The 12100-nt window shown below is 35.5% G+C and overlaps 1 protein-coding gene across 1 annotated transcript in view; it reads right to left on the bottom strand.

Annotated features, from left to right (window-relative positions):
* abca3b (ATP-binding cassette, sub-family A (ABC1), member 3b) overlaps positions 1 to 12100 on the bottom strand; it is a 61160-nt gene that overhangs the window by 12973 nt on the left and 36087 nt on the right. Inside the window, exons 11-16 of the mRNA XM_056449318.1 lie at positions 9302 to 9500; positions 8875 to 9184; positions 4602 to 4860; positions 1972 to 2176; positions 1582 to 1801; positions 1348 to 1506 (exon numbers count right to left, since the gene is read on the bottom strand). Coding sequence (XP_056305293.1) covers positions 1348 to 1506; positions 1582 to 1801; positions 1972 to 2176; positions 4602 to 4860; positions 8875 to 9184; positions 9302 to 9500 — 1352 coding nt within the window. The remainder of the gene's footprint in view (positions 1 to 1347; positions 1507 to 1581; positions 1802 to 1971; positions 2177 to 4601; positions 4861 to 8874; positions 9185 to 9301; positions 9501 to 12100) is intronic.

Genomic DNA, 12100 nt, shown 5'->3' with positions numbered 1-12100 from the left:
GTGCTATCTGCTGCTTAAAATCTAGCCTAGAGCACCATCTACTGTTAAAAACCAGCCTAGAGCACCATCTGCTGTTAAAAACTAGCTCAGAGTGCCATCTGCTGTTAAAAATCTGCTGTTAAAAACCAGCCTAGAGCGCCATCTGCTGTTAAAAACCAGCTTAGACCGCCATCTGTTTTCAAAAAACTAGCCTAGAGCACCATCTGCTGTTAAAAACTAGCATAGAGCACCATCTGCTGTTAAAAACTAACCTAGAGCGCCATCTGTTGTCAAAAAAACTAGCCTAGAGCGCCATCTGCTGTTAAAAACTAGCCTAGAGTGCCATCTGTTGTCAAAAAAACTAGCCTAGAGCGCCATCTGCTGTTAAAAACTAGCCTAGAGTGCCATCTGTTGTCAAAAAAACTAGCCTAGAGCACCATCTGCTGTTAAAAACTAGCCCAGAGCACCATCTTCTGTTAAAAACTAGCCTAGAGCACCATCTGCTGTTAAAAACTAGCCTATAGCACCATCTGTTGTTAAAAACTAGCCTAGAGCACCATCTGCTGTTAAAAAACTAACCTAGAGCGCCATCTGTTGTCAAAAAAACTAGCCTAGAGCGCCATCTGCTGTTAAAAACTAGCCTAAAACACCATCTGCTGTTAAAAACTAGCCTAGAGCACCATCTGCTGTTAAAAACTAGCCTAGAGCACCATCTGCTGTTAAAACTAGCATAGAGCACCATCTGCTGTTAAAAACTAACCTAGAGCGCCATCTGTTGTCAAAAAAACTAGCCTAGAGTGCCATCTGCTGTTAAAAACTAGCCTGGAGCGCCATCTGCTGTTAAAAACTAGCCTATAGCACCATCTGCTGTAAAATCTAGCCTAGAGCGCCATCTGTTGTTAAAAACTAGCCTAAAACACCAACTGCTGTTAAAAACTAGCCTAGAGCACCATCTGCTGTCAAAAAAACTAGCCTAGAACCCCATCTGCTGTTAAAAACTAGCCTATAGCACCATCTGATGGTAAAAACTAGCCTAGAGCACCATCTGCTGTTAAAAACTAGCCTAGAGCACCATCTGCTGTTAAAAACTAGCCTAGAGCACCATCTGCTGTTAAAAACTAGCCTAGAGCACCATCTGCTGTTAAAAACTAGCCTAGAGCACCATCTGATGGTAAAAACTAGCCTAAAACACCATCTGCTGTTAAAAACTAGCCAAGAGCACCATCTCAATTCAAGAAACAATACGGTGCAATTTCTTTTTCTCTGAATTGATGCACAATCACTTTCCTGAACAAATTTTCGCCACAGCTGTATTTCCCAGGTGTGTGTGGTTCTTCAGCTTGTGTGTTCATCACATCAGGAACTCACTGTAGTACTCGCAGATGTACTTCGCAAAGGGGCTGGAGGTGCAGAAGGTGATCATCTCGTAGTTCTGGTAGAACTCAGTGAAGGACATCCCCAGGCAGTAATTTGGGAAGATCAGGAAGACCTTATCCAGGAGGTGCGAGAGATGGAGCAAATTCAGCTCTGGGAAAAAACAAAAGAGGAGTGAAAAGATGTTCTGCAAGGCACAAAACTAAAGTGTGGACGTGCGTGTCTCACCAGGTATGGTCATGATGGTGACTGCGAGGAAGGTGGCGGTGCCGCTGATGATGTTGAAGATGGTGAGGCGTGTGTAGGCTGTGGCAGCCGTGGAAAATAGGAAACTCAGCAGGTACATGAGAGGAATCACTGCCCAACCGTACAGAAGCAGCAACAGCAGAACGTCCACCAGGTGGTTTTGGGCCACAAACGCTTTCACTGAGAACACTCTGAAGACCACCTGAGGGGAACATGTCAAGCATGGATGTATCTTAAACAACTCTCTTATTGAGGGAACTACTTAAAATTTGATTATGCAAATCATCAGTCCAAGGCACTCGAATAAGCCATTGGTATCAAACTAGCCTAATGTTACTGTAGTTCTGTTATAGATAGAAAGTTTATACTGACCAGCATGAGCAGGCAGGGCAACAGGAAGTTGATGAGGTCCCACAGCAGGGCGGAGAACCAGAAGTTGGTGAGGTAAACCCCGCTGACCTGCTGTACATGTTTGGACTTGACCGAGCGCTCTGACACGAGGAGTAGGGCAAAGGTGCTGGCTAATGAAGCCATGCCATACATCAGGTTTATGGCGATGGCAAAGCCTGTCTGACTCCTGCAGAGACAAAAATCAGGTACAATGAAGAAGATGAAGAAAAACTACAACTTAAGATGATAAAAAAGTATTAAACTGTTAAAATGTTATGCATTCATTTGATTAACTTAATATTCGACAAGTTTATTAAACTTAAAATATTATGCATTCATTTGACTACTATAATACTTGACAAATCTGTATCAAATCATAAAACACACAATCTAGAAAAAGTTATGTGAAAAATGTCCTATTTTGTAAAATATAAATAAATGAAACAGCTTTTATTGGGAACTAAAACATTTAAATAAATAAATAAATAAATAAACAAACTGTTTTTATAGGAAACTAAAACATTTAAATAAATGAATAAATAAATAAATAAATAAAAACTGTTTTTATAGGGAACTAAAACATTTAAATAAATGAATATTAAATATAACCGCTTTAATAGGGAACTAAAACGTTTGAATAAATAAATAAATGAATAAATAAATAAATAAATAAAACTTTTTTATAGGGAACTAAAATGTTTAAATAAATAAATAAATGAAACAGCTTTTATAGGGAACTAAAAACATTTAAATAAATAAATAAATGAATGAAACAGCTTTTATAGGGAACTAAAAACATTTAAATAAATGAAACAGCTTTTATAGGGAACTAAAAACATATAAATAAATAAATAAATAAAACAGCTTTTATAGGGAACTAAAACATTTAAATAAATGAAACAGCTTTTATAGGGAACTAAAAACATTTAAATAAATGAAACAGCTTTTATAGGGAACTAAAAACATTTAAATAAATGAAACAGCTTTTATAGGGAACTAAAACATTTAAATAAATGAAACAGCTTTTATAGGGAACTAAAAACATATAAATAAATAAATAAATAAATAAATAAATAAAACAGCTTTTATTGGGAACTAACAACATTTAAATAAATGAAACAGCTTTTATAGGGAACTAAAACATTTAAATAAATGAAACAGCTTTTATTGGGAACTAAAACATTTAAATAAATAAATAAATAAATAAATAAATAAATAAATAAATAAATAAATAAATAAATAAATAAAACAGCTTTTATAGGGAACTAAAAACATTTAAATAAATAAATAAATAAATAAAACAGCTTTTGTAGGGAACTAACAACATTTAAATAAATGAAACAGCTTTTATAGGGAACTAAAAACATTTAAATAAATGAAACAGCTTTTATAGGGATCTAAAACATTGAAATAAATAAATAAATAAATAAATAAATAAACAAAACAGCTTTTATAGGGAACTAAAAACATTTAAATAAATAAATAAATAAATGAAACAGCTTTTATAGGGAACTAAAAACATTTAAATAAATGAAACAGCTTTTATAGGGAACTAAAACATTTAAATAAATAAATAAATAAATAAATAAACAATTAAACAAATAAATAAACAAAACAGCTTTTATAGGGAACTAAAAACATTTAAATAAATAAATAAATAAATGAAACAGCTTTTATAGGGAACTAAAAACATTTAAATAAATAAATAAATAAATGAAACAGCTTTTATAGGGAACTAAAAACATTTAAATAAATAAAACTGCTTTTATAGGGAACTAAAACATTTAAATAAATGAATGAAACAGCTTTTATAGGGAACTAAAAAGATTTAAATTGTAATTATTCTGTTTTTACTTTAAATAAATTCAGTTGACTAAGCTTGATTTTTGACTATAAAAACATTGAAATAAACAGGGAATTTAGGCAAAAAGGGAAAATAAAATTTGTATCAAATCATAATCAACACACAATACAGGAAATTGTATGTAAAAGTTGATATTTTTGTAAAAAAAAAATCAATAAATAAAACAGCTTTCATAGGAAACATTAAAACTTTAATAAAAACTTTAATAAAACTTTAAAAATTAATTTAAAAATTTACGTTGTATGAATTCAGACTTGATTTTTGACTATTAAGACTGAAATAAACAAGAAATTTAGAAAAAAATAGGAAAAATCCAAATGAATTATTAACATTGTTAAAATTGTATACAATTATTAAATGTAAGTATTAACAATTCAACTGCCTGAACATGCTTTTTTGACTATTATAATTCAATTTTGGAAAAAAAATAAATAAAACTTTGGTCATTTAATATGTTATTATTTATTCATTTATTATTGTTGATAATAAATGATTAGCTTTTTAAATTCAATTGATCAAATGTAATTGTTGTTTTGGATATAAACTATTGAACTGAAATCGAGAAAAATTGATAAAATTAAGCCTTCTTATTTATTAAACCTAAAAATGTATTAAAAAAAAAATTAAACATGCTTTTTTTCACCAAAATTTAATCAAATAGTTCAAATCCCACCCCAAAATGTAACAATGAAATGTATTTTGCAGGGCCCTTAAAGCACAAATGAATGCTCCACTAGCTGATACGTACTCAGAGAGCTGGCTCTGTGCCGTCTCGGACACGTTGCGTGGCATGGGGTCATTTCCAGTCTGGATGGAGGCATTAGGTCCGGCTAGGAGCTTGAAGAGAGCGTTATCCACCAGCATGAGAGCTGTTGCGGGCGTATGATAGCCCTGATTATTGAAGTACCCGATAACGTCACGGTTTCTGAAAGCGGCGCCAACCACACAGTGCTCGTTGAAAGCTCCGCCCTCCCTCTGAGCATTATAAAGCACATACTCCGAGAAATCTAAACACACAAACCACAAGTCAGGACACCACTGAGACTTTGACTGGTACAAAACACAAGTCAGGACACCACTGAGACTGTTTCTGGTTTACTCATTTTTAGGGAGGTTTATGATATTATTTGATAAATAAGCTAATAATTCCTTTAAATGTAACCATCGGCATTGGCCCAATATGGAAAATTCAACCAATATACCTTGATGATAAGATCCTTGATACTACAGGGCTGTTGAATACTTGATTCTGATTGGCTGATCTAAAGTGTGTGGTTATATTCATATAAACACACAGCTAAAGTAATTCCAGGGAGGCAAAGGGCATAGAACTACCAAGAGGCGACACTCAATAGAACGTTCCATTGCAACAGCAGCGCCCAGCAACAGCCCCGGATTCCACCATTTTGGAGAGAAAGCGGTCAGCTGTCCATTGGATCTTATCGCTGTCACGATGGCAAGCAGCTGCTTTGTTTTTAATTTATTTATTTAAAAAGAGCATTAAAGCTGAGCTACAACCTAAAAGACGATAATACAACATTTACTATCTTTTATTAGTTTATTTAACAGACTTATAACATGCTGTTGTTCTATTGGAATTTTCATTCCAAAATGGCCGCCGTGCCATCTAGTGACTGTTTCCCAAATCACACTAGAGTGTCGCCTCTTGGTGATTCTATGCTCTTTCAGGGAGGTTTTGGCCACATTGCAGTTGCATATCATTACGCCCAATGATTTCATATCAAAACAAAAGAATTTGGATGAAATTTTGGAAGAAACTAGTCCTAAAAACAGGAGCAACCTCAACTTTAAACAAAATCCATTATTATTATTATTATTATTATTATTATTATTATTATTATTAAGAAGTGTATTTGGGTGTGGTTACTATAGTATAGGCAGATTAATTGACTCTCACATTGCAATTCCATCACTATGACATTTAATTTCATATCAAAGCAAAAAGATTTGAATGAAATTTTTGAAGAAACTAGTCCTACAAACATCACCAATTTATTGAAATACAACATCCGAGCAGGGTATTTGGGTGTGGTTACTATAGTATAAAGCAGAATAATGGACTCTAGTCTCTTGAATTATTAGAAAATAATGCCCAGCCCAGGTATTACGCCACTACACAGTATTTTTTATAATCCAAAGGCCTATTGTAAACTATTTCCTATGTAGCTACATACTTGTCTACCAGGAGTGCTAGAAATGAGATCAGGTCATGAGTTGGGTCATTATTTAAGTGAATATTTGCTAACATTAAACTGCGAAAGCGAGTCCATGTAAAATAACCATCCGTAAGTTATTGACTAACAATCACTTAGAATCTAAAGATCAGGAAACTAAAGATCCTAAACCTGGCACTTGTAAATAAACACTTTCCAAAAAAACAGAAATACCTGATTCTGATTGGCTGATGAACATTCTAAAGTATGCGGTTATATTCAGATAAACGCATCGCTAAAGTGGTTCCAGGCAGGCTTTGGCCATTTTACAGTAACATATCACTACGCCCAATGACTTTATATCAAAACAAAAGAATTTGGAGGACATTTTTAAAGAAGCTAGTCTTACAAACAGCAGCAAACATCACTAATGTATTGAAATACAACATCTGTGCGGTGTCTAAGCAGAACAGTTGATTCCAGTCTGTTGAATTATTATTAAATAATGCACAGCCCATGTATAAAAGTGCATTATTTTCTAATAATTCAATGACATGTTGTTAATTATTTCCTATATAGTAACTACAGAGTCGGGTCATTATTTAAGTGAATATTTGTCAAAATTGCGAAAGCGAGTCCATGTACAATATCCATCCGTAGGTTATTTACTACAAATCACTGAAGGTCAGAATATAAAGATCACCAAAGATCCCGACCCAGGCAGATGTAAATAAACGCTTTACAAAAAACAGAAATACTTGATGCTCATTGGCTGATGAACATGCTAAAGTGTGTGGTTATTTTCAGATAAACAAACAGCTAAAGTAGTTTCAGGCAGGTTTTGGCCATATTAAAGTTGTATATCACTACACCCAATTATTTTTAGATGAGATTTTTAAAGAAATATCCTACAAACCTAACTAATGTATAGGAGTACAACATCTGTGCAGTGTATTTGGGTGTGGTTACTATAGTATAAGCAGAATAATTGACTCTAGTCTCTTGAATTATTAGAAAATAATGCCCAGCCCAGGTATAACGGCCACTACACTTCATCTCCACCTCAGGTGGGCCTTATTTTCTTATAATCCAATGGCATTTGCCAACTATTTCCTATTTATCTACATACTTCTACCAGGAGTGCTAGAAATGAGATCAGGTCAGGAGTCAGGTCATTATTGAAGTGAATATTTGCAGACTTTAAATTGCAGTGTGGTTATTTTGAAATAAACAAACAGCTAAAGTAGAAGGCCACATTACAAATCCATATCACTACGCCGAATGATTATATATCAAAACAAAGGATTTGAATACAATTTTTAAAGAAACTAGTCCTAGAAACAGATGCAAACCCAACTAATTTATGGGATTACAACATCTGAGCAGTGTTTTTGGGTGTGGTAACTATAGTACAAGCAGAATAATTGAATCGAGTCTCTTCAGACTAGAAGAGAAAATAATGCACAGCCCAGGTATAATAGTGCGTTATTTTTGAATAATTCAATGGCATGTTGTCAATTATTTCCTATGTAGTAGTTTACTTGTCTAAAAAGAGATCTAGAAATAACATCAGGTCAGGGGTCGGGTTATTATTTAAGTGAATATTTGCAGACTTTAAATTGCAGTGTGGTTATTTTTAAATAAACAAACAGCTTAAGTAGTTGGCCACATTACAATTCATATCACTACGCCGAATGATTTCATATCAAAACAAAGGATTTGAATGAGATTTGCGAAGAAGCTAGTCCTACAGACAGAAGCAAACCCAACTAATGTATTGAAATACAACATCTGAGCAGTATATTCGGTTATGGTTACTATAGTATAAGCAGAATAATTTACTCTCTTGAATTATTAGAAAATAATATACAACCCAGGTATAATAGTGCATTATTTTTGAATAATTCCTATTATTCAAAAATAATGCACATTTACATTTTCCATGTAGTAATTTACTTGTCTAAAAAAAGATCTAGAAATAACATCAGGTCAGGGGTCGGGTTATTAATTAAGTGAATATTTGCCGATGTTAAATTGCAAAAGCGAGTCCATGCACAATAACCATCCGTAAGTGATTGACTAACAATCACTAAAGGTTAGAATCTAAAGATTAGGGAAACAAAGATTACAAACCTGGCACTTGTAAATAAACACTTTCCAAAAAAACAGAACTACTTGATGCTGATATACATGTGGTTATTTTCAGATAAACAGACAGCTACAAGTATTTGGCCACATTACAGTTTCATATCACTACGCCCAATGATTTTATAGCAAAATAAAAAAAATTACATGTGATTTTTGAAGAAACTAGTCCTACAAACCCAACTAATGTATGGAAATGCAGCATCTGAGCAGTGTACTGGGTGTGGTTACTATAGTATAAAGCAGAATAATTGGCTCTAGTCTCTTGAATTATTAGAAAATAATGCACAGCCCAGGTGAAATGGCCACTACACTTCATCTCCGGTGGACAATATTTTCTATTAATCCAATGGTCTGTTGTCAAATATTTCCTATGAAGCTACTTGTCTACAGGGAGTGCTATAACTAAGACCGGATCAGCAGTTGGGTCAATATTGAATTGACTATTTGACTGGATGGCTATGTCATTTACTAACAAATCACTAAAGGTCAGAAGCTAAAGCTTAGGGGAACTCAGATCACAAACCTGGCACTTGTAAATGAACGCTTTTCATGAACAAAAACACACACAAAGAAGCAAACAAAATAAATGTATAAATCATTACCGGTGTCGGCCATCTACCAAAATGAGGTAAAATTGACTAGCTTGTCGGAAATTGTCAAAAATATGCATCTCAAACTCATTGGTTTTTATTTTTTTACCTGTTATATTAGTTGCAGCAATGGCATTCTGGGAAGGCAGCTGTGTGGTGTAGATTTCAGCCAGAAGTGAAGCCAGCGGCCCGGAGTTAGCTTCAACAGCGACTGGTACATGTGTCTGGCCGTACTGCTTTAGCGCCAGACGGAGCTGTGGTGAAGAATGGCTGCTGGGCAGGCTACGGGCCACTACGAGGGCCAACACTGTGAAGATGAGCGGCACCAGAAACTGAGCCACCATCACTTTCCAGTTGCGCCAGCTGTAGAGCGCCCTCTTCAGGAACATGGCGTAGAACTGCTGCATATACAGTCTGGCCTGAGGGCAAACACACGCACGTGCATTCATTAACACTAGTATTAAATAATTATCATTTATCACATTGCTCGGATTCCTCTTGCTTTCAATCTGTAAAAAAGCAGTAAATGCACAGACCCCGGTGTTGAGCTTGATGTTGGATCCGTCCTCTGAGATCATGGTGCAGCTGTCGGTAAAATCGGTCACGTCCGTCATGCCGCTGATGCTGCTGGAGTCGTCCATGGTCCAGTCGTGAGAGCGCCGCTCGTGCTGGTACTGCAGAGCCGGGAGCTGAATCGCCTGAATATCCAGACTTGAGTCCACCAGCTTGCCGACCCTGAGCACAGACATTTGGATCAGTAAGATTTTGTTATTTTTAAATGATTTTTAAAAAAAGAAGAAGAAGAAGAAGAAGGTGCTGCACATTAAAGCTGCATTAATTTAAGCAAACATTTTACTATTTTATAAAATTGTGAATTATTTTTATATTTCAAAATATCAGTTTTCTTTTCCAATTTGGTTTACAACTTAATTTATTTTCATGATTTAAAGGGCACCTATGGTAAAAAATCTACTTTTCAAGCTGTTTGGACAGACATATGTACATGTATGGTGTATAGACCGTCATATTGGGGTGATATAAACACACCCAGTGCTTTTTTTTTTTCAATTTAACAACATAAAAAACGGTGGACCAATTGGAGCGGTTTTCAAACCGACCGCAACTTTACGTAGGAGAGCGGTCCCCCCGCCCACCAATATTGATTGACAGGCGCGTCATCATATCCTCAGTTTGTTGATTCACGTCCGCCATTTTCAGCGTGAGTTGAAGCGATATCACTAAAGGAACACGCTAGCTCTATTATTAGATGCAAGGCTCATTGGGCTCAACACAAGAGCAATATTCTCCGCATTATCGCTCTAATCGGAATTATTGGTTGCATCTTTAGGTAGGTTTGCAAACATGTGTACTTCTCATTGAGTCTACCTTATACTTCAGCCATTTGCATTTCTCGCGATCCCAGAAGCTCGATGTGATCTTAACTAGCATGCGTTTTAGAATTCTAAACATAGGTTTCTGATAGAAACCTATGTTTAGAATTCAAAAATGCGTGGCGCGCACGTTTCTGCCGCGCCACAGAGAGTGTCTGGTGTGCCGTGTCGCGGCTTTGAGCGCCGCATCTGGTGCCTCAGTCAAAGTTAATTCAGTGTGCGAGGTTATTAGCTTCTGTGTACAAGCTCGGCACTTGAAACTAGCACACAGTTGGCTGTAAAACTGTACAAAGACACATAAGATTTTGTACTCTCTGCTTGGTCTGTGTCAGAGTCGTACATGTACGACTGAATGCTGTACCTCTCACTCTAGCTCCTTCTCCGTCTGCCTGTCAGACTCCGTTGCAAACGCAGAGCGGGTGAGCTCATGGCCCCGCCCCCTTGTTACGTTGGCGGGAAGCTGAAACTAATTTACATGTGAAGCAACACACCCCTAAATCAGCGAACTGTGGACACGCCCCCAACATGACACTTTTTAACACATTGTAATCAAAAAATCTGAATTGTGTTTTAAACTGAACCTAAACTGGCACACTCAGAAGAACCATAATATTAATATTAAATCATAAAAAAAGAGGTAAACTATGTGCCCTTTAAAACTAGATATTCAGCATCTGTATTCCAGTCCTCCATAGTTTGATAGTCAGGAAACATTAACGCCCCATTCACACGGCGCTTCAGCGTCAACGCTTGTCAGAGGTCATGTCTGAAGTTGGGGCTGACGCGATCGTCATAGCAGTGTCAGCCAATGAAATTAGTCAGCAATAGGCCACTGCTTGAGCTGGTGTATTTGCATACAGCGATCTGATTAGCTGACGCTTCAAAATAAATAAAAAAAAAATTGCAAAAATAGCTTAAAAGTAGCTTTTAGCTTAGCTTGCTACATTTCCCAGGGTGTAGCTTTTAGTGAAGTTAAGCTACATTTTAAGCAGTTTAGCTAATAGCTTAGCTCACTACATTTTTCAAGTAGCTTGCCCAACACTGTGTGCTGCTTTACATTTTTGTGAAATCTGATATATATTTTCAATCATTTGAAAATATAATTCAATGTGCACTTTTATTAATCAAGGCCCCACTCAATAATTGTGTGAAAATGAATAAATCTATAATAAGCAAAAATAAAATAGTTTAATGTAAAAAAAATCCTAAAAATACACAATATTCTGCTCACCAAGGCTGCATTTATTTCACAAAAACAGAAACATTTCTTATAACATTGTGAAAGATTATCACATTTTAAAATTCCTGTTTTCATATTGAATGCAGTTCAAAACTGACTTAATTTCTGTGATTTAAAGCTAGATTTTCATCAGAAATCATTCTAATGATAGGATACTTTGATAATCAGGAAACATTGATAACAATATTCATTATTATCATCATCATTATAATTATTAATAATATTCTCATCATCTGTGTTGAAAACTGTTGTGCTGCTTTATATTTTTTGTAAAAACAGATATAATACCAGGCGGCACAGTGGCTCAGTTGTTAGCACTGTCGCCTTACAGCAACACGTTTGCTGGTTCGAGTCCCACCTGGGTCAGTTGTCATTTCTGTGTCGAGTTTGCATGTTCTCCCCGTACTCATGTGGGTTTCCTTCAGGTGCTCCGGTTTACCCACAGTCCAAAGACATGCGCTGTGGGTGAATTGAATAAACTAAACTGACTGTAGTGTATGTGTGAATGAGAGTGTATGGATTTTTCACAGAACTGTGTTGCAGCTGAAAGGGCATTCGCTGTGTAAAACATATGCTAGATAGGTTGGTGGTTCATTCTGCTGTTGCGACCCCTGATGAATAAAGGGACTAAGCTGAAGGAAAATGGATGAATGATATAATACCATTCAAAAGCACTATTAAATATGCACTTAATATAAAAACAT

Source organism: Danio aesculapii, chromosome 3, assembly GCF_903798145.1.
Source record: "Danio aesculapii chromosome 3, fDanAes4.1, whole genome shotgun sequence".
Classification (NCBI taxonomy): Eukaryota; Metazoa; Chordata; class Actinopteri; order Cypriniformes; family Danionidae; genus Danio; species Danio aesculapii.
Note: the sequence above shows the minus strand (reverse complement) of the source record. Positions and strands in the feature narration are given on the sequence as shown.